Raw genomic sequence first — 22,353 nt, forward strand, 5'->3', positions numbered from 1 at the left:
TGACGTGGTCACAGAAGAAACAATGAGTCTGAAATTCCGTGACTTAGGCACTGTCTTCGAAAGATAGTAACTTTTTTCCTAATTACATAAGGAACACATGTTTATTTTAGAAACTTTGGAAGTTTCACAAACATATGTAAAAAATTATACTTCCTAGAGAAAATAAAGCATGTTGGTGTGTATACATATATATAATATCTACATACACGTACATATACTTTTAAGTACACTTAGAGACAGATATCTGACATAACAAAATTGGCATACACTGCTCTGTATCTATAATTTGTTTCCACTTGATATATTGAAACAATCTTTAATATTCAAGAACATAAGTTTTAATGCCTCAGAGTATATTAATTTATTTATAATTTAATCAACCATTTTCCTGACATTTCCAGACAAGAATGCTGCTCTATAATGAGCATGTATTAACTTGTTCCATTCTATGAAAGGAAAATAAAACACTAAAAAAAATTAATATTCTGAAGAACATTCTAAAGGATATAGTCATTGCACAATACATATCAGCACATTAAAAGTCCAACAATCCTGAATACTTTTTGTGTCTGACTTTGTGTTTTTTGGTAGCAGAAACTCTGACTCTAAATCCAAACATACAGCTGGTGGCAGCTCTACATACACAGGGAGATGGAGATACCTGACATTTTGCAGCTAATGAACACATGCTTTTAATTAGTTTTCTATTTCTGCACTCTAGAAATCATGCTTTACATATTTGGTTTGCCCAGAATTTTAGTTCCTTTAAATTACAGTGTATTTGTGAAAAAGAAGAAAGCAAAAGCAAGCCAAGAATGTGTCTTAGAACATTTCCCTCTGAATGTGGTCATTAACTGGAATCCAGTCACTGAGCACTGCTCGTAGTCACATATATCTGAGCTCACAATGTGGGCAGTCACAGGATGAAGTCTGACCTTCAGAATAATTGCAGGCCTGGGACAGAGCTTGGCAGTGAGACAACATTGCAAGGCGGGATACTGTAACTCCCATTACGCTCCCTTCTTTGCTTGTTTTATACTAGAAAAAAAAAACCACAAAAAACAAAAACACAAGAAACAATTAAAGGGGTTATTTCAAATGACAGAACTAGAATCCAAAAAATGAAACCCAGAAAAGCCATGACAATGGGCTGAATTTAACATGTTTCATATAAGTATCTGAGGCTACGCACTTGGGCCCCAGACTCTAATCACGCAAAGATAGGACTGGGGAATGATAAAGCTCAACAAAAGTATGTGTCTTAAAAGCTTAATTAGTCATCAGTGTGAAGTGGCTGCTAAAGAAGCTAAAACAAACAAATGACCTAAGCTGCATTAACAGCACGGCATCAAGGGCAGAGCAAGCACGGCGGGCAGAGCTAAAGGTACATAAGCTGTGGTCCAGTCTACCAGCAGCTCCCAGCTGGGAGAGGACACCAAGCAATGCCTAGTCACTCCTACAAGTCAATCAGCTACGATTTTGCTTTTAACTTGATGTGTCATTCAAGTTGCTTTTCACCAAGATCCACCACGTTTTTATTGTTAAGTCAAAAGGACATATTGCATACCTTATCAGACCTTTCTGTAACATGTAATACCTCCTTTCTTGACACTCTCTCCTTCCTTGGCTTTTTTTTTGGGCCAGGGGAGATAATTAGGTTTGTTTATTTATTTATTTATTTATTTTTAGAGGGGGGTACTGGGGATTGAACCCAGGACCTTGTGCACGCTAAGCATGCGCTCTACAACTTGAGCTATACCCTCCCACCTCTCCTTTCTTGGCTTTTGTGATACCCTTCTTTCCTACTCATATTCTGATTCTCTTCCTACCCTTCACTTTCTCTGCCCATCCCTTGAATGTTGGCTTTCCCTGAAAGCTCTGTTCTTCCTCTTCTCTCTCACTTTATTCAATCAGGACACCACATTCCTGATGACTCCTGCTTCTCTTATCTTCAACCCAGACCTCTCTCCAGAGATCCACACTGAGTCAACTGTTTCCTCGAAACAACTTACAGTCCTGTGAAACCCAGTGTAGCCAACAGTTAATTATTCACCCCCACCCCTTGCCCAGGAAAACCCTTCTTGCTGTATTTTCTGTCTTAATGAAGGACGCCATCGTCTGCCCAGTTGCCCAAGTGAGAAACCTGATTGTCTTTCTAGCCTCCTCCCTCTCCAGAATCAGTCACTAAGTTCTGCTTCTCCTGCTTCCTTACTGTCTCTCAACTGCATCCACTTCTCCCCATCCCCATCACCATGAGTTGGAATAACTGTAAAAGCTCCCCATTTCCCCTCTTAACCCCACCAAACAGGTAAGTCTTTTAACAACATATTTATTCTTCTCTCTTCTGCTGATAACCCTTTAACAGCTCCCAATTACCCACAGGATACTTGACACTCACTAGCGATATTCTTTGGGTATTAAGAGGGTCCTAAGTGAAAACTGCAAGTTAATTCAGACTAGCAGAAGCCTGGAAATGTAGAGGACAGTAGTTCTACACGAGGCCAGAGAGCTAAGCAGGGACCACATAATGAAGGACCCTTCACCTTTCAGGAAGAACCAGTGAAGAAGACTGAGAAGGAGTGGTCAGTGAGGCAGGAGAAATAAGGGAAGGGAAGCCAGTGAGCAGTTTTAAGGAGGATGAAGTGTTGACCCATGTCATCACTGAGAGAGGATATGGGTTGAGAGCTGATCACTAAATTTGGTTTTTCAATAGCCTGTACTCCTCCTTGCATCCAACATCAAACCTCTCAAAGCTACTGCCTTCTTTCTTTCCTCTTATAGCCAAAGTTTTCGCCACAGGGCTCCAGGTTGGGTGGATTTTTTCCACAAAGGCTTAAAAAATTTTTTTATTGATGTTACTCATTAATTTAGCAAACAGTTGGTGAGTATTTACTAATATGTCTCAAGCAACATGCAGAGTAGGCAAGGGTATAGCTTCTAGAGGTTTACAGATGTGAGTCTGATTCCCAGCTCAGCCATTTTTGAGTCAAGGTTTTAGACAAACCTTTGATTGGTGAGTCAAGTTAGTTTAAGCCTTAGATTCCTCATCTACAAAGCAGGTTTAATAACAAGCCCCCACTTCACAGGGTACTTACGAAGACTGAGTGAGATAATGCATTTAGAGCACTTGGCCTGCTGCCTGGTATGCAGTAGAGCTTAATTTCTCAACTGAATCATGCTACCAATCAATCAAGTTCCTGCACTAACCTTCCATACCAAGCCCTCTAGCCATCCATTTTTTCTTGCTCTTTTTCTTTTATCTCCTAAATTTGTTTTTTTACAAGCACAGCAATTTTCCCTTCTCATTTCTCCAGTCTCTTGCTTCCCACTGCACCACCCCTCAACCTCTGCCCTCAAAGCAGCAGAGAAATATGTCAGTAAATTATTTTTTAAATCTCTGAAATTCTCTAAGTCTTTTGTAACTTTCTTACATGGCAAAGATCAATTTCTCTGCTGTCTTTCTCTTAAATGTGTATTTATGTTAAAAATAATTAGAAGGTCCATTGTAAGGCATGTTACAAGCAAAAAGATGGAAATCTAATAAACTAGGAGGATCTACTGACATTAAAAGTGCAAAAAGTTAGTTTCATATTTTGTGAGATAGCAATCGAGGCCAGAGGAAAAGCCAGAATGTGTATCCTAGTCACAAGACTTACCTCAATGTATGCTGGTTCTGTACCAGCAGGTGAGATGTGGGGCTGCCAGTCTTTAGGTGGCTTTGAAAGGTACTTGGAATCTGTTACAACCCATTTGAGCCGGGGCCAACCTAAATCAAACCCAAAATAAAAATTGAGTTGCCTAAGCCATCAGGAAAGAAGTTCACAATGAACTGGTCATTTTAAATATCAAGAGACCAAATCAAGGTCATTTTACAATCAATAAAGTACTTTATTTTAATTAGTGTTCAGTGATAAAACACCAGACAAGTATACCTTCTTTCAAAAGCACAATCGTTCCACATGCTAATGCCAGGCCTTGACATTACCTCAACAACTGGGAGGTCCATTTGGCAGTGGAAGTCCACTGAGGTTACTGGTCTATCCTCTGTCTCTACATGTAGCATTTAGCTTTAGTGAACAGAGTGGTAGCTTTTCCAACCATCAGCATAAAGGTTAAGGGTGTGGGCTGTGGAATCAGATTTGGGTTCAAATCGCTGCTCTGCCATTTATTAGCTGTGACTTTGGGCAAGTTACTTAACCTCTCTGTGTCTCAGTTTCCTCACCTGTAAAACGGGGATAATAATGGTACCTACTTCATAAGGCTGTGAGAATTAAATAAGAAAACGTATGTTAAGTACTTAACTATTATTAAATTAAAACACTAATTAAAAGCACTCAGCTTTAACTTTCAACTCATAATTCAGGTACAAATATTACTAACCTTTAAACTGTACAATTTCTCCATTCTGGGTTTTTGGCAATCCCTTTAGACAAACTTCACTGGTAAGAGCTAAGGCAATACCACAGCTTCCTAGCAAGAAGCCAATCTGCTGCCCTCCAGCATCCTGTGGAGAAAAGATAATGAGCACCCCCAAGCCCAAAACCTGACACTCAGTAATGCTCTGGCACTTGTGTCATACATTCATGGACCCCCCTGATATCTGGCAACTGTCAAAATCCAGTGACAATATGTTCTTCTAAATAAATTCTACAGTACAATGATTTTGTGAGTGCAAATCAAATATTTTATTAATCTGACACTGCTAATCATGAATTCCACCAGCCAAATGTGACCATTTTATTCAAAGGCCAGCAATGCTCCTCTTTTAGATTAATCTCAGGCAAATGAAATAAAAGTGAACATGGTTAAAGTTGTCTTGACCGAGCAATACCCTCAAATCTCCAAAAGCAAAGAAATTTGGGTCAGAACAAAATAAATAATGTAAGTGGACATCAAATGTCCAGATTTACAACGACATGGTTATACCCAAGTCCATGTTATTCTATTTTAAAGGAGGTAGATTTAAGCCTTACAACAACAGCAAAGAAAAGACCAAAAGAAACAGCCTAAAGCATTTCCATTAAAATGTCATTTTAAAAGTGTCATTATGAAGCCACATAAGCACTGCCATCTTAATAATTTAAGAACCCTATGATTTCTGGCCAAGCTAAAGATACTATATCCCATCAGCCAGAGTTTCAGGGATGTCACCAATTTGTCTTTTATTCTTTACAGAAAATATTTTTTTCTTGTAAATCCACAGTCTCCACCATATTTGTCTTCATCATCAATTCTCAATAATAAACTGTGTGAAAAAATTGGGTCAAATAGCTCATGAAGAAATCATTCAGTTAAACTTTGAAATTTGCTACATATGCTTCATTTCAGTAAGGCTGACGTGTTGTCAGAGGATATCCTATCCCCAGAATAGTAAGATGACGACACTGCATGGCCCTTTGACTTCATGGAAATTCTAGATGTTATGATACACTTAAGGGCAATCTCTTTACAAAAAGGTTTCACTTATTGTAAATGTGGATTACCTATAGACTCTGAAGAAAGAATATACTCTTTATAACTGGTAATCATTGACAAGTATGTCCCCAAGATTTTTAAGTGATACATAATACTATAAAAATTCTGCCTTAGTTGAAAATGCATTATTTTCATGAAACATAAATATTAATAAATAAATTTTCTACAACTTTCATGTGTTTAGAAAGTGAAGCTCAGTACTTAAGAAAATGGCCAGAATGTTTCTTTTTTTTCCCCCCTTTAATGGAGGCACTGGGGATTGAACCCAGGACCTCATGCACACCAAGTACACACTCTGTCATTGAGCTATATCCCCAATCCAGACTGATTCTTATGTTGTGACTGAGTTAACTGATCCAAGAACCCGATGCCCGCTATGTCACATCAGGCAGCGTTTCTCTTAAAGTCAGCGTTACCTTTCTGGTAAGAGGTACCTCTATAGGCACTGGAATCACTTCTGCCAGGAGACATCCATAAAAAGCCACCATAAACATGACTGGATCATTGTTAGGGTAAACCAGGGCCACCTAAAATGTATAATGCCATTCAATAACAGAGGAATAGAAACAGACTAATGCTTTCAATATCACTAAGTAATACACTTGTTTACGACATTTATCATGAACACAATAAATCACGCTATTTAATAGAGTAAAGAAAATTAAATTCTTGAGAAGGATGCACAAATCTAAAAAGATCTCTTGTCATTCCCAAGATTATACCATACACAATTTGGGGACTATAATGCAATTCATCATCATCACCATAAGAATTTTTTCCTTAATTCTACTGGCAATTTAGCAGTAAACAAGTGACCTTAAGTAAGAAGTTAATTACTTGTGAAATCTAAGAAAATTTACTCTAGTGCAAGGCTAAGCAATAACATAAATGTGACAGATCTCTCTAGACAGACTAGCATATTAAAGAATAAGCCTTATATCTCCTCTTGCAGAGAAGCAAGCAGAGAAGCACTGATTGACTCAATTGTCATCTTAGGGCAAATCTAAGGTTTCTTACTTTTTAATAAATAAATTCACTGCATTAATCCTCACTCACTTAACCAACAATGCATTTGGTGACAGGTGTAATAATGGCAAATACTGGCAGAAACTATTATGCATATAAAGTCAATTCATTTACAAAAGATAAACAGTGAAACCTCCATAATATGTTCAAACTTGTGATTTCACCTGTAATGCACCCTAGGGACAACTGACTCTTCCTAATTTACCCAAGAAATGCAAAAACACAGTCACTATCATTGTGGAATTTGATACTTGACTTGGATAGTCACAGATTAACATGTGAAACTTACTTATGTCTTTGGATTCTTATTTTCCCTTCTTTTGCTTTCAAATTCTCTTAACTCACTCCCAACATAAGTTCAATTCTGAACCTTCTAGAGTTCTAAAAGTTACTAACTCCACAAGACATTTAAACAACACATTTTCTCCCTGCCCACAAGTGTCCATGTTGTTAGGAAGACACAAAACTACCTTCTTACGGTTCAGGTGAAGATTAGGAAACACTCACGTATCATACTTATAAGTAAAAGCCATGCTTTAGATGCCTTTTGCCACAATGCAAAAGTATTTTTAAAAGGCTGGTTTAGGAGATTCTGTAATCATGAACCTAACTAAAAAGAATTCTGTTGTGGATGTAGTTGGTGTTTCATTCCACAATCTCAAATGAAAAGTCATGTTTGATGATTAGAAGTAATTATATTCAGAAAGAGGGAAAAAATCTTTAAATACTAGAAAAAATTTAATGTCACCTCCAATTAAAGAAGAAATTAATGATGCTAATTTGTTTCTTCTTAGAAGTAATTAAATCTCCCTCCATTTCTACATAAAACTCCAGAAAATTGTTTTAAAAAGTTTTTTTTAATTGAAGTATAGTTGATTTACAATGTTTCAGGTGTACAGCAAACTGATTCAGGTATACATACATACATACATATTATTTTTCAGAGTCTTTTCCATTATGATTTATTACAGGATATTGAAAACGGTTCTCTGTGCTATACAGTAGGACCTTGTAGTTTATCTTTGTTTTAGAAGTTTTATGGGGCATTTTTCAAGGAAAAAAAATCAAAGCATAAACCTGATTACTATTTTTGTTGTCTACTGAAATATTTATCTCCAAAAAGACTTAGGTTTCTTTTTATTTTCATTAGTACCTGAAGAGTTTACTGATTTGGAGCTACAAAAAGAGACATGTGAATATCCTTCAAACTATGAATGCCAGAATTATAACCTGGGTTGGGACCAAATCATTTTCATTTTTTAAGAGTAAGAGTTATATCAATTGTGCTGTTGTACATTAAAAATCCAGAATGTGCATGTTAGAAAATATAGCATCACCTCCCTAAAATAAAAAAACCAATTACCCTGTCTCCAGGTTTTAATACAGGTTCATTCTTGGTCCCCAGTTTATTAAGCAGTGTGTAGGCCAACTTTAAACTTCTGCTCCACAACTTTCCTGGGAAAAGAAAAGAAAATACTCATAGAAAAACATACGCCTACTTCAGCAGGAGGGCACTCAGTCCATCAGCACGTTGAATAGTGTAAGGGCCACTGGCAAATGACGCATTACACAAGCATCACCCCAACACAAAGAGAGGCCCTCTCCCATAAAGACTGCTTTACAGTCACACCAGTTTACGAAAGCCAGCCCCACCTTCAAGCCAAAAGAAAACATCGGGACCCCACTCTGATCTATAAAATATTTCAAATTCTTTCCTGAAGTAATCTGAGTGTCTTTAGAAATAATATGAGCTGCTGATATAAAGGGAAGGAAACCATTTTTTTTTTAAATCACAGGACTGAAAATCAGAAGACTACTTCTTTCTAAGCTTTTTCTGAAGAACCACTTACATATATGGTATTAGATACTTGAAGTAAATGCAAAGCAGAAGTATGACTCAAATGACTGAGCATGCCATACCACTGATTTCAGTAAAAACAGATAATAAAATGGAAATTAACTATGTGAAACATGAATATATTCAAAGATGTTACATAAACATGTAAAGACTTGGCTAGCTGACTGCTTTCTCTAAGGGTTATATGGATGGGATTAATGTACAGCTTCTGAAATGAATGCTAAAGACTATTTTTGGGGGGAAAAGCCTATTCTTCCCCTCTTCCTGCTCCTTCCCCCCAACCACCCTCAGAAATTCTTATTTTAGATTATGAAGAAAGTAAAAGATAAATCATTTTATTTTGCATAGATATGTCAGTTTTACACACAACTCATTTAGAGGGGCAATGAAGAAGGAAACTCAGGTCAATCCGTACAATTCTTTACATAAAAACTATTTTTTCCTCTAAAATTATTCTCTCTTTAGGTCTATGGACAATGTATACCACCTGTGAAGGGAAAAAGGAATCTGCCTGAATAAACTAGTACAAAATCTCACAGCCAGGTTGAACCTATTCTTATTTTTAAAAAAGAAGTAATAAAAATAAACTTGCTTCAAAAATACATAAGGAAAAAATAAGTTATTTAAAAAATAAACACTTTAGCTGGGATGCAAAACTAAATGGAAAAGTACTGGTTCTCTGTTCATTATAGAATTTCATGCCTATTACATGCAAGAGGCAGGATGAAGTACGTGATAAAGATCTAAAAAGAAACCAATTTCAATTTTTAGATAAAATGACCTGATTTTTACCATACAGGATTAATCTTAACGTCTTCCTAAAATTTTCTCCTCATGTTTAAGTATCAGTGGATCTACAAAGTCTCTTTCTTCTTTTGGCTCTTTTAAATATTAGCTAGCTTGCAAGTCACTTTAGCAAAAGAAAATACTTGGCCAACAGTTGTACTTTGAACTTAGGATCCCATTTAAAATAATATAAAAGATCTACCGAAACACAATGACCAGTAACTGCTAAAACAGCAAGATAAAAACGTTACCCATGATAATCTGAAGAACTCTTAGGAGAAAAGGAAGGAGTCGGACCCTTGTAAACTCACCATAAGTAAGAGTGTAAACTGGTTTTCCCGTTACATCCAGTGCAGTCAGGCAGGGGCATTTTGCCTGAGTGGTGCCCCAGCGCTGCAGAGCAGACTCAAGAGCAGGTGGCCAGTTACAGATGACTCCTAATGGCTCTCCCTTCACAGGGGTCATCTGCCGTCCCTCTGGCTTGGGTTGGTTGGGGTCTGGCTGAGGTACTGTGCCCAAAAAACCCCAACAGGTTATGAGAACAAGATCTGAAGTAAGTACAAATACCAACTAACACAACTTAGGTCTCTAATCTCAAATATATTTCCCCTTTCCCTTCATCTTTATCTGGCTTAAACTCACTTGAGGAAAGGACAGCCTTAAAAACGGTAATCCACAAACTGGGCCGCCTTAATTTCATTTCCCCACATAACTGTAAAATCATATTTAATATATTTTATGCAACAAATTCTGACCCTTGACAAAGCAAATCATTGAATATACAAAAAAGCACAAAGCATAAAATTCCATTTAGCAATTTTACAATTTTTAGTAAATGTATTTTTAAATCTTTAGTTTGTGTCCAAATGTTAGACAGCCAGGTTCCACTCCACCAGGTTACATTTAATGAAAAAGCATTGAACTGTGAGTCAGAAGACCCAAGTTTACCTTCACTTTTTACTAACATGACTTTAGGGAAAATGAGTTACCTGAGCCTCATTTTCCCTCATCTGTAAAATGGAAATAGTAATTGTTTACAGCAGGGTCATTACTGGACTCAGGCAAGTAATGGGCATGAAAGACAAGGTTCCTTTTATGTCTCTCTATACCTTTGCACACATCTCATACGGCCCATCCCTCTGCCTCCTGATGAAGTTGTACTCATCCTTCTCAGGATGTAGCTTGAATGGTAAATTCCCCGGGAAGCCATCCCTGGTCATTCCTTCCTTAGTGTTCTCACACCATGTGCTAGTCCACCCTTACTAAAGCACTCAGGATGCACATGAACTTCTGTTACTGCACAAGTTTTTCTCCCCCTTAGACTGAGAGCTTTTCAAGAGATGACATGGTTCTTATTCCTCTTATTGCCTATAGTGCTTAATACATAATGGTTGCTCAATCAATGTCAATTAAATTGAACTGAACTTTGGGGACAAAAAAAAAGCACTAGATTACAAACATGGTCAATTCCAGAAACTGGAGGTGAATACTATTTCATGTTCTTTTGTCTAGACAAAACTAAAGTCCTCTTAATTTGTCTACAATAAGCAAGTATACAAACATTAAAAAGCAAAAGAAAGTCCTATATTTTCATAGCAGGAAAGATAATTTACATTCAGAACAAAAGGTCATTTATTTATTGAGTGCCAATTATGTGCACAGGATGTGATAAACATGAGAAGATAAATGCTGTGCATATCATTCTCTGAACAAACATCTACTGCTTCTAATAATGCCAGGTACACGGAGTACAGAGCCCACGCTCTCCAGGAGTACCTAGAGTGCAACGGGGACACACTCATACACACAGCTAAGTAAACATGGGCAGTGCGTGACCGAGATGTGCACAGAGAGGGCAGAAGAGGGCCATGCCAGCCAAGTGAGAGGACCGGGCCCCCACCTGGAGCGGGTAATGCCCGAGCCGAGTCTTCAAAGAAGGGTAGGAATCAGCGAGGTGAAGCGGGGATAAGAGAAGCAGCACAGAAGAGAGAATGGACAGGATGAGCAGCAGGTACTAGAATGGCAAATGAAATAGGAAATAAATTGTATTTTACAGCTCGATTTAAAGACAGGTTTGGGAAACTTACTTAGAATGTCTTCATTCATTTTTCCACTAATAAAAAACTAACGAAACAGTTTCACTTTCCAAGTCACTACCCTAGGTAAATAATATTTGCATATTCCCAGACCCTAAACCACCAGATTAAGTATAAAAATAAACACGGGTGATTCTAAATAAATTGTTTTGTTTTTGATGCAGTGGAAATGTTTATGCCAGTTATAAAATTCTGGTTTTTGAAGTGAAAAAAAAAAAAAAAAAGTGAATGAAGGAATGCAAATGGCAGAATATCCTTTCTTATGGGTGAGTTGTGTTCCATTACATATATATGCTGCATCTTCTTTTATCCATTCATCTATTGATGTGCACTTAGGATGCTTCCCTATCTTGGCAATTATAAAGAATGTTGCTGTTAATAGCAGGGTGTATGTATCGTTTTGAATTAATTCTTATTTTTTGGTTGGCTTTATTCCTTTGATAACTATATAAGTTTAAAAAGCTAAAGCTCTAAATATTCTTAGAAACAATGAACAGTACGTATATGTAAATTTTAAAAATATTTGCAGTATATTGTGTATATATATTTACATGCAATATATTGTATATGTGCAAATTGTAACAATTCTACCTAATAAAACTGAAAAATGAAAAAATAAAAAATAAATAATTATTTTGTTTTATGGACAGACTATATATATGGTAGGCATAGCTCTGGTTATAAAACTCTGTACATTATTGCCGTCCACTAGGCCTCCACAATGCACACCCTGGAGCACAGTCTTCCACACTGTCAAAGACCTATGGGTGTTTTTTTTTCCTCCAAGGTAACTGTCATTCAAAAAAATAACTGTTGACTATTTAAAATTAGTAGAAAGCTGTTTATTCTGAATGAATGCAAATTGCTCAAGCATGATTTCTATTAAACCCTGACCTTCATCTGCCTAGTCAATACACAGTACTGAAAAGACTGAAGAGGCTATTGCTGGCATGGGCACCTTGAACATCAGTGCATCAAGAAAGATGTCCATAGTTCAATGAGTTTAGTGACTCCTAAAGGAACAGACATTCGTCTTAACCTCAGACGTCAGGCGGCTTGTTGCTTCTTAATGCACAAAGTGGGCTAAGACCAGATCAAGTCTACTAACATGCCTAGTTTCATTAACAAGTCTGATGTGATCAAAGCCTACTCTTAGTCTCAGGATGTAAAAATGGACTGCAAAGCTGCCAAGATTTAGTTCTTTTGACAAAAGCTTTTGTTAGCTCTAGTTGTCACTTAGCTTCCATAACTATCAAAAGGCCACCTTCAATTTCATCTATGCCTCCATACAGTCCCATCTCAATCCTTCCTATTAAATCCTAGACATTATGTTATTTTACCCATACATATTTTTAAAATAACTGAATGAATAAATCACTATTATCGCTTTCTCTAGTAAGCCTTCCCTAACTGGATGAAGCTGATTTCTTCCCTTCTCCAAACTGCCTGTATTAGTTGACATATATTTATTGGCTAAACTCAGTTTTTATCTGTAGCATTTATTTTAGCACCAGTCTAAACTGTAAAGAGCATACCAGAAGAAAGAAGCGACTATTTTCACGAAGCTTTTTCACTACCTACCATGTTAAAGCAGACATATGTATGTGTTGACTGACTGATTTAACAAAATGACCGGGTTGTATCAAAAAAGAATGGGGTCAAATCTGACATCTGTATTCTAGGATAATGCCAAATATAAATAATTTAAAAAATTACGTACTTATTCTAATTTCAAAGAGCATATTCCCACAGATATTTCTATGTTCCATAGCTATCTCCTTGTTTTCCTCACCCCTCGCTCTATTTTTCATCTGAGATCTAAAATATAAACGATCCTTAGGAAAAAAAAAAGCAGACAGCTGTGAACTCTTTCACCCCCAAAACAATGCCTTGTTCATCCTTAAGTCCTATAATACCTAACATGTAGTAACTGCTTAGGAAGCTTCTCCTTAAGGAGTATACATGTTTGGTATTGCTACTACTACCTTCCACAATTTCTTCAGAGTCATCCACAAAAAATTCTTTTAAGGGAGGCCTTTTGGGTCGTTTCAGAGTGTTGAGAAGCTGCTGGATTTTTGTGGATACTCTGCTACTGACAGGAACACCTATAAAGGAAAAAATCATAAGTTAAAATTTGATTTTAGGGGTATTTTAGTTCTTCAGTTCTCTTAGGAGTTTTTATTGCTAATGATGTTTGGCCTTTGTCCACAGTCTCATTCTATTTCATCTGGGCCAAACAGGTAGAAATATGCACACGACAAGTTTTATGACAATGAACAAATGTGGTGCTGTTATTAATACACTGTTTAAAGATTTATCTAACCTCCCTTTTCTCTCATAGCATTCTCTTCTTTTTCCATACTGTTTTTTCTTTCAAGATATCTTTTTGAAAGTACAGCCTAAGTCTGAACAAGTGTCAGTGCTGCTACAGGGCAGACTGTTGGAAAGAGGGAGCTCAAGAGGTCTTGTTTGAGTAGGTCAGCTGCAGTGTGGCTCTGTGACTGCTGGACGCCAGGCACTACTGTTTGTAATTTGAATTTTTTCAGCTTAACTAATATTCTCTATTTAGCTACCAAAAAGAGCTCCCTACCATCAGCTGTATCCATAAGGCTGGACCTGTTGGATCCTTTGTGCATGCCTTTAACTATCCCCGAGGGGGGCAGATCAATATTTGATGGGCGTATTGAGGAAGATGATGACGAAGAAGAGGTAGTTGTAGTGACGTCAGGGGGAGCAGAGAAATTCTCTAAGAGGGGAGAAAACAAAACTTAGAATTATATTACGTTACCAGTAAAAATAAGAACCTTTAAATCTTTTTTTTTTCTTTTTTGGTTTTTTGTTTTTTAACACAAAAGAAAACGACATGTACAGGGCATTAGCTCTTATAAAACAAACTTTTAAATCAATTCTATCAGCAAGACACAATGAGAGAGAAAGAAGTTAAGCCAGGGCATATTAGTTTTCTAAAATTACTATTTTTTGAGAACTTGAGTAGCCTTAGTAAGATCAAATCATGTATTGAATACTTCTCAAAAACCTTCTTTCCTACACAGAAAGTCTGGCAGAAATTCAATGTTATAAAAATAATCAAAATAAAATAAAAATTGCAAGTGACTTCAAAATGAAACCAAAGTATGATCATAATGGCTACAAATATTCTAGTCTCTTGAGCATCTCTTCATGTTTACGTTGGTTTATCCATAATATCTCTTCTTCCATTGGAGACAGAAATAGTGGCTTAGCAGTGGGTCGGATTGCTTAAGCTCCCAGATGAAGTCCACTTTTCAATTTTTTATAAAATAACCCAGGGGTAACTTGGGTCTACTTGACAGATAAAGTTCTTCCCTTGCTCTAAAAACATGATTAAAATGTTATCGGATTCTACTTCATATAGGGATTTTTTTTTTTAAGGGAGGGGCTGGGGATTGAAACCAGGACCTTGCACATGCTAAACACATGCTCTACCACTGAGCTATACCCAGCCACCCACCTTGTAGGAATTGTTAATGTAAAGAAACAATGAGATAAGTTGGAAGAGAGTCATTCAACAGGAATGTGTTACAAAAAACTTACGGGGAGCAAAAAAGAAGTGAGAAAAAGAAAGTTATAGGAAGCAAAATATACCATTTACAAGAAAAATGAAAAGCCATTCATAACTACAAAAAAGGGAAAAAACATAATATAAACAACTTCTAAAATCAATTGGGAGTTAAGGTTTCCATGTCCCCAAAGTCTGTAATTACTAGTTTAACAGTTTTTAAAGTTTTAAAAACTTTACTAGCACAAGTATACTGCAGTATATTCTTTCTGTAGGATAATGAGGTAACAAAGTATTAAATACAGACTTTTTTATTTGACCCAGAAATTCCCACTTAATAGGAATACATCCTAAGAGGAAATAATCAAACAAGTGCACAAAGTCATGTGTTAAAGGATGTTTCATTCTAGTATTCATAATAGCAAAAAACTGGATACTTGAATGTCCAAAAGAGGGGAACAGCTCAGGGCATAGCCAGAGTGGCATATTTTGAAATCATAAAAACAACAGTCTAATTATATATTAATGATATAAAAGATGTCTATAATACACTGCCAAGAAAAGCAGGTTATGAACACTGTATTTAGTATAATTTCATTTTTGTAAAAACAAAACCAAAACCTTCCATATTTATATACAAATAAAGTCTAGCAGGATATACATGACAGTGATAAGACTGAAGGGTTAGCCACAGAAAGTGGGTTTACAGGTTATTTTTCTTTTATCTGTATTTTCAAGTTTTTCTATTAGAAACATGAAGTGCTTATTAGGGCAAACATCCGAAAGGCAACAATGTTGGATAAAATGTTTCTGTGAGTACCTAAACCACTTAAGTTTTCAGAGTTGAGGCAATATGAGATATGAAGTCAGATGAAATCATCTTGCTAAAAAAATTCAGATAAAGTTAACTGGGTATCAGGACAGTATTTTTAACAAATGAAACTGCTTTTAGACAAATGTGGGGATGAACCCTGACTCCACCATGGCCCTGATGCCCGCCCTCCCAAAAGAAGAGGTGGTGAGCATGCTCATCTGCAGCTGCTCTGGGAGGTTCAGTCAACCAAGGGCAGAGCTGAGAGCAGAGGACAAGTCATTAGCTGCTGGCACTTGGCCTTGTAATGTGGGCAAGCATATCCTCAAGGCAGCTATTTTCTAAAAAATTACAGGCTTGCATTCAAAGCCTTCCAAGTTTTTCTTTTCAGAAATCAATTAACAGAATAAAGATATATATAAGGTGATACAGAAAGGTCACTGATATAAAAATTAAAACACCAAAATGCAAATGATTGTCAATAAAAAAGGAAAAACCATCACAGACACATGATGTTCATATACATCACTTAATGCTATGTGTACCAACCAATGAAGCAAAAACAGAGATCTGAGGTATATCTTTATCTGCAGATGTCACAGACTCTTAAAATACAAACACACACATACAAACATAAAGCAGAGCCAAGCAAAAGCTATACTCCATACAGGAGCACCAGCAGCAGGGAGCAGCTCACACAGCACCAACATTCTCAGCCTGCACACTCCAGTTGCAGCAATAGCACAGCAGCAAGGACAATAAATCCAGTCTTTATGCTGAAGACACAAGGGTCTCAATGACATTGTCTTAGTTCAGAATTTGCTCAGGTTTGATGTTTTTCTGTTAAAGAGGATGCAGACAACAATCCTGGGAAAATCTAAAATGTTACACCTTTTAACTGATAGAATATTTTCCAACAGGGATAAACCGTGCTAAGACTGGTGTTATATCCTGCAGCTTGAGCATTGCTTATGGAAATAGCTATGGCTTCAGGTGGGCAACACTATGCACCAATAATGCAGACACTCTCTATCATTCCAAATGTACTGCTGGTGTTTCCTTCTTTGCTCATTAACTGTCATGTTCTTTCTCATTCTGTTTTTTTAGACCACTCTGAAAAACCTAATACAAATCATAGACTATTTCCTGGATGCTGGGAGCCAAACGGAACATAATTTGAGCTTCTGAGGTAGATCCAGCTCCTACCTATTCGAGTATTGGCAAATACATCAGCTAGAGACCCACTGGTTCCTTTGACCTCTCCATGGGACAGCGTAGAAGATGCAGATGAAGAAGTGGACGATCCCTGAATTGAACGGTTGATCCAGGACTCAGGATTCTGTAAGCTCTGTTGCAAGGCAGCAGAGAGCGCAGCTTGGCGTCTCAGAGAGCCCTCATCCTCAGAGGCCGAAGACGTGTCTGTGTGGAATTAGAAAAAAAGAAGTTCTCGATCCTGCCTACAACAGAGACCTTTCATATCTTTCTCATTGATCACACATTCAATTGGACAGCAGCAAAACATTCATATTCTTAAGGTAGATTAATATGTAAAGTTTCTTAAGAATCTCAAGGAAAGATTTATGAACCAAAGCCTGCAAAAATAAAATAAAACAGCTGAAATCTAGAGGTAATTTGAAGCCCTTTTAAAAAACCCCTTACAGACCATTTAAACTTCATTATTTTTCTGTTCTGAGCTTAATCAGTATCTAAATTCTTCTGGCTTATTCCTTATGTTCAAATAGCACTGAAGTGCTTCTATATCTTCCTCAGCCTCTATTAGAGAACTCTGTGATAGGCTCCTACACTGATTTTGACAAGTATGTATTAGTGTCTACTTAAAAGCAAATGATCTTATATTGGATATATAAAAACTCATTTTTGGTAACAACAGCTAAAGTGCCAAATAGTGAACTAGGTGTTGAGGAACTGATGTGGAGTAAGAAACAGTGCTCAGCCTGGAGGCAGCTATGGTTTTAGGGGAAAAGCTAGCCAGTCACAGGGCACAGGTCAGCTCTCCAAATGTGACTGGAGAGGACGGAGATCTGTATGTTTCCCAGTCAGAGAAAACTGAGAAATTCACTGAGGACTGAATTTAGACTGGCTCTGACTTCAGGAAAGCAAGGCCTAAATTAGAAAAGCATGTTGAAAAAAATAAAAAAGAAAGGTTCAACCAAATATAGGATAACCAAGGGAAGCAGAAGTCAGGAATTTATTTCAGGGCTCTGAGCTTACAAGGCACACAAGTTAGAGCGGCATTTGGTCTGATGTGAGACATTCTTCTAATGATTTTGGGGGTTATAATTTATGGCCTGTGGATTGAATTTCTTTCATTTTTTTAAAATCAAATATTCTGTGGTTAGTCTGGCTGAACACCTCCCTCTAACTCAGGTGAAACTGTTGGTCCATGTTCTACTTTGGTTCAGAGAGCCAAAGAGATAACTAACAGGGCTAGAACACTGCTAGCAGCTGACGACGGAAATTTGAACAACAAAAGACTAATTTAACCTAGAAGTCAAATTCTGCAGATCCAGAATAAGACAGAAAGTTAAAATAATAACTATATCCTTGCTTCCTGCTCTGAACTGCCTAAGACTTATTATCTCATATTGAAGGTGATCTGAGGCCCAAGACTGTTTTCTGTTTGTTTCTTTGTCTTTTAAACAACGTACTACTTAAGTACAATATGTGCCAGGAACCATGTCAGGTTCTGGGCATTCTTAGATGTATGAACTCCTATGAGACAGTAAATGCCCTGAAAAGGTGTACCATCTGGTACAGGAGATACAAAACTCCTCATACTATTCCACACGAATACAACAGATGCTAAGAAATGGGGTAATAAGCAAAGGGTTTCACAGGATGGGTACCAATCTCAGTCAGGGATTTCAGATACTTCTTTGTAAATGGAGCAGACTTTGAAGAGGTAAGGGGCAAAAGATAGATGAGGCTGGAGAGGTAAACAGTGACCAGACCCCAAAGGGATAAAGCAATGAGGTGCTTGAAAGGGGACAGAGATCTATAATCAAAAGGAGGGTGATAAAAGGAAAATACAGAGAAAGAAAAGTAACAGCATCTGTAACCTATTACTTAAGGAAAGCATTTTTGCATAATTTCCAGGAAATATTCTAACATTTCAACTGTACCTTAGGAAGCAGAGAATTCTGTCTTTGCAAACATGCTTTGAAAAAAAAAAGTGTGTGTGCAGGAAATGGGACAGGTGAATCTGACCCTAAGAACAAAGTATTTTCAGGATAATATATCTCAAGATCCCAAAGACTCCTGGGTTTACAGGCTGTCTTCATTGCATCATTTATTTTAATCTGTGTAAGTCTAAAATCAGAATAACCCAATTTAAAAAAGATAGTAAAACTAGTATTTTCATGATTAAGTTTATGGAAAATTGGCTTCATTACATTTCTATATTGGATCAATTATGTAATTAGGCATATTGTTTCAATTCAATTACCTCATTTGCCTGTCAGTCCTCCTCAAGAGTGTTTAGTGACTACAACTGTGGGCTTAGTGTAGTGGAAAAAACATGGATTTGGTGTCCTCCTTCTATTCGCACGCTGGGGCTCACCACTTCCTAGCTATGTGACTTAAGGCCAAAATTCCTCACCCGAGAAGGCTGTTTGCTTGTCTGTCCATTCAACAAATACTACTAAGCACTACACTAGTTGGTAGGAGTAAAATGGTAAGCAAGGAGACACAGTCCCTACTCTAACAGGACTTAGAATCTTACAGGAATTTAGAGCAGGCATCCAAGGAAGGGAGACCTCAACCAAGGCTGGAAGGGTGGGCAGGGATTACTTAGGAGGGGCACAGAGGCGGGGAGAGAGACCAGTCAGACAGAGGAACAGAATGTGAGAAAGCTTGGAAGGGACAGAAAACAAAGCACATTTGAGGGTCTGAAAAAAAGGAGACGAGCCGAAGCACAGGATGCAAAACTGGCTGTGCTGAAAGATGAGGCTGGATGAGTAGACAGCAATGTGTTATTAGGGGCCATGTCGGTCATGCTAAGGAAACTCGCCTTTGTGCACATGGCTGTGGGTGGCCACGAGACAAGGTACAGAAAGCACCCCCAGCAGTGCTGGCATACAGCAGTTGGCCAATAAACATGAGGCCCTCTTCTCCCCTGAAAAACCCACCCTATGTTACCTCACAGACACAAAACTGTGGCTGTGCAAAGCTTATAGCTGATCACGTGTTAAGATCACACAAACTGTAAGCACTGCTTTAGGACTCTTTTTAAAAATAAAATCGAGCCCCCCTTAAATATTCATACATTTATTTGGCAGCTTTTTAAAAAAGTAACTGTCACCCAGGAAATTGCTATGGATTAGCAGAAAACTGGGCAATACTGAATTAATATTAATAGAAATAAAGTTATCATTTTCCCACTGATTCTGCTCTGGTTGAACAGGAACTCACAACTCATCTATCATAAACAAAGTCCCTTGCCTAACCTCTCATATATGTTGAATATAATAGGTCTACACAACAGAAAACAATTTTGGAAACATTTTTTGCCCTTCAGTTTATAACTGCTGTGATTTTAACACAGCACCATTAAATGTTGATCACCAGAAGCCTAAAATCCATTAATAACCAATTAGGAAACTAAACAATTAGTCTGTGGATTTTAAGGAAAGAAAGATCCTGAATTTGCTATCTGTTCTTAACTGCTGTAGCACTTTAAGTCTTTAGCCATTTGTGGAAATGATTTGTGGAAATGATTCTCCTCTTCTTGGTAGAAAACATATCTATTACATCTAAAAATGTTCATCTTAAAATTTAAAATGCCTACCCTATTATCTATCCATTCCACTCCTGGGTATCTGCCTAAGAGAAATGAAAGCATTTATCTATACAAGGACTTGTACATGAATGTTCATAGGCGCTTTATTTGTAATAGCTAAAAATTAGGATCAACCCAAATGTCTATCAACAACTGAAAGGATTAGCAAATTGTGGTATATCTTTATGCTGGAATACCACTGGACAATGAAAAGGAATTAATTACTGATACACACAACAACATGGATGAATCCCAATATAATTATGCTGAGTTAAAGAAGCCAGACCGGGGGGGGGGGGGGGGAGCAGGTGGGGGAGGGGGAGGAAGACGTATAACTGTGTGATTCTATTTACATGAAAATATGAAATTCTAGAAAATGCAAACAAATGTGTAGTGACAGAAAACAGATTAGTGGTTACCTCGTGGGGATGGGGAGAGTTGAGATTAAAAGGAAATTATGAAGCAACTTCTAGATGGTGACAGATATGTTCATTATCTTAATTGTGGTGATGATTTCACAGTTTTGCTATGTCAAACTTAGCAAAGTACATGCTTTAAATATGTTCAGTTTATTGTATGTTGATTAGAATTCAATAAAGCTGGTTTCAAAAGATTTATAGGGGTGAAAATGATGCCCTGGTTAAAGGACGGTAACATCTGAGGGTCAGTCAATACAACCGGAGGGTGTATGGTGCAAGCTGAACAGGTTTCTGGAAGATGGTGCCTGCCACTGGGTTCTGACAGTTGTCACCCGAATTAGACCCAAACACCAGCTTAGAACAGCAGGTAAGTCAAGATTCACTGAAAGAAAGATCTCACCCTAACAACTACTGCAAAATATGCCCCATAAACTAGGTCAGGAAATGTTTGAGCTTCAAAGAACAAAGGAAATAACCACTAGGACAATTAGTGTACAATATTCTGGAGCCCAAGAGAAGAAATTTTTGCATGTTATTTGTGTGGGTTGGGTGGGAAGGAGCGGTATCAGGCAGGTGGGTCAGGGGAATTAAGGACCTTCAGAACCTTCAAGAGAGGCAAAAGAAATTTCTATGTAGGCAAAGAAAGAATCGGAAGCTTAGGAAGGAAAAGCCTTAGGGACTCAAGAAGGGGCACCCTTAGCATGAAAGCACACCTGGAAGAGAATATTAAAAGGTTAGTCCTGGAAGTAGGCCATTCTGAATCTATCTTGGGCTACAAATTCTGAGCAGCTTAATCTAGCACTAAACTCAACCAGGGTGGGTACTGATTCACCAGACAAGGATTACGGAGATTTTTAGAACTACCCAAGAGATTTTTTTAGCATCTCACACTAATCTGTGTGCATAGAGAGCTGGTTGGGGCTAAAAATCACCACATATACCCTAATCAGCAAACGCCCATGAGTGGCCTGACCATTAATATTCAAAGTGGGATACTGATGAGAGAAGGGGCGCTCATTACTCCAGGGTCATTCTACTATAAGGGGTCTCCAAACACTGTTTTTCTGGGTATTGTCCCACGTCTATGAAAAATATTACACAAAATTAATATTACAAGTAATCCTGGGGTGAGATTAGATTTTTTAAAACCTTTGTGTCTACTTGAAAAGTTAGATCAAACATGCAACAACTGTTAGAGCTCCAAAATCAACAGAAAACACTTACTTGACAGTATGGCAGAATGACAGGCAGTATGTCAAGTGGTTTAGAGAAGAGGCTTTTAAAGTCAGACTGCTCTGAACTCCCATCTTAGCTCTGCCGCCAATAGCTGTTGGGCAAATCAGTTCTTATGGGTCTTAATTCTACTGTTTGCTGTTGTTTTTCTATTGATTCTTTCTCACGGTGTTTTCTATTTTTGTAGTTCCTCACAAAATTCAGTGGATCTTTACCTGTGGGATTCCTAAGTCCCTGTGTTGAGGTTGCATCTTTTCAGAAACCACTTGTGCCCAAGGACCAATTTCTAACGTTAGTTAGACCGCTTTCTAAT

At 37.5% G+C, this 22,353-nt stretch overlaps 1 protein-coding gene across 3 annotated transcripts in view; it reads right to left on the reverse strand.

The window, feature by feature from the left end:
- The window catches only part of DIP2B (disco interacting protein 2 homolog B), a 194,879-nt gene that overhangs the window by 46,460 nt on the left and 126,066 nt on the right, over positions 1–22,353 (reverse strand). The window contains exons 5-13 of one of the 3 annotated variants that reach the window (XM_074374878.1): positions 16,797–17,009; positions 13,832–13,987; positions 13,227–13,346; positions 9,457–9,654; positions 7,865–7,956; positions 5,892–6,002; positions 4,381–4,504; positions 3,657–3,766; positions 936–1,038 (exon numbers count right to left, since the gene is read on the reverse strand). In XM_074374878.1, coding sequence (XP_074230979.1) covers positions 936–1,038; positions 3,657–3,766; positions 4,381–4,504; positions 5,892–6,002; positions 7,865–7,956; positions 9,457–9,654; positions 13,227–13,346; positions 13,832–13,987; positions 16,797–17,009 — 1,227 coding nt within the window. Of the gene's footprint in view, positions 1–935; positions 1,039–3,656; positions 3,767–4,380; positions 4,505–5,891; positions 6,003–7,864; positions 7,957–9,456; positions 9,655–13,223; positions 13,347–13,831; positions 13,988–16,796; positions 17,010–22,353 lie in introns of all 3 variants that reach the window. The other 2 variants (XM_074374877.1, XM_074374879.1) reach the window with 2 other exon arrangements.

The sequence above is a fragment of the Camelus bactrianus genome, chromosome 12 (assembly GCF_048773025.1).
Source record: "Camelus bactrianus isolate YW-2024 breed Bactrian camel chromosome 12, ASM4877302v1, whole genome shotgun sequence".
In the NCBI taxonomy this organism is placed as follows: domain Eukaryota; kingdom Metazoa; phylum Chordata; class Mammalia; order Artiodactyla; family Camelidae; genus Camelus; species Camelus bactrianus.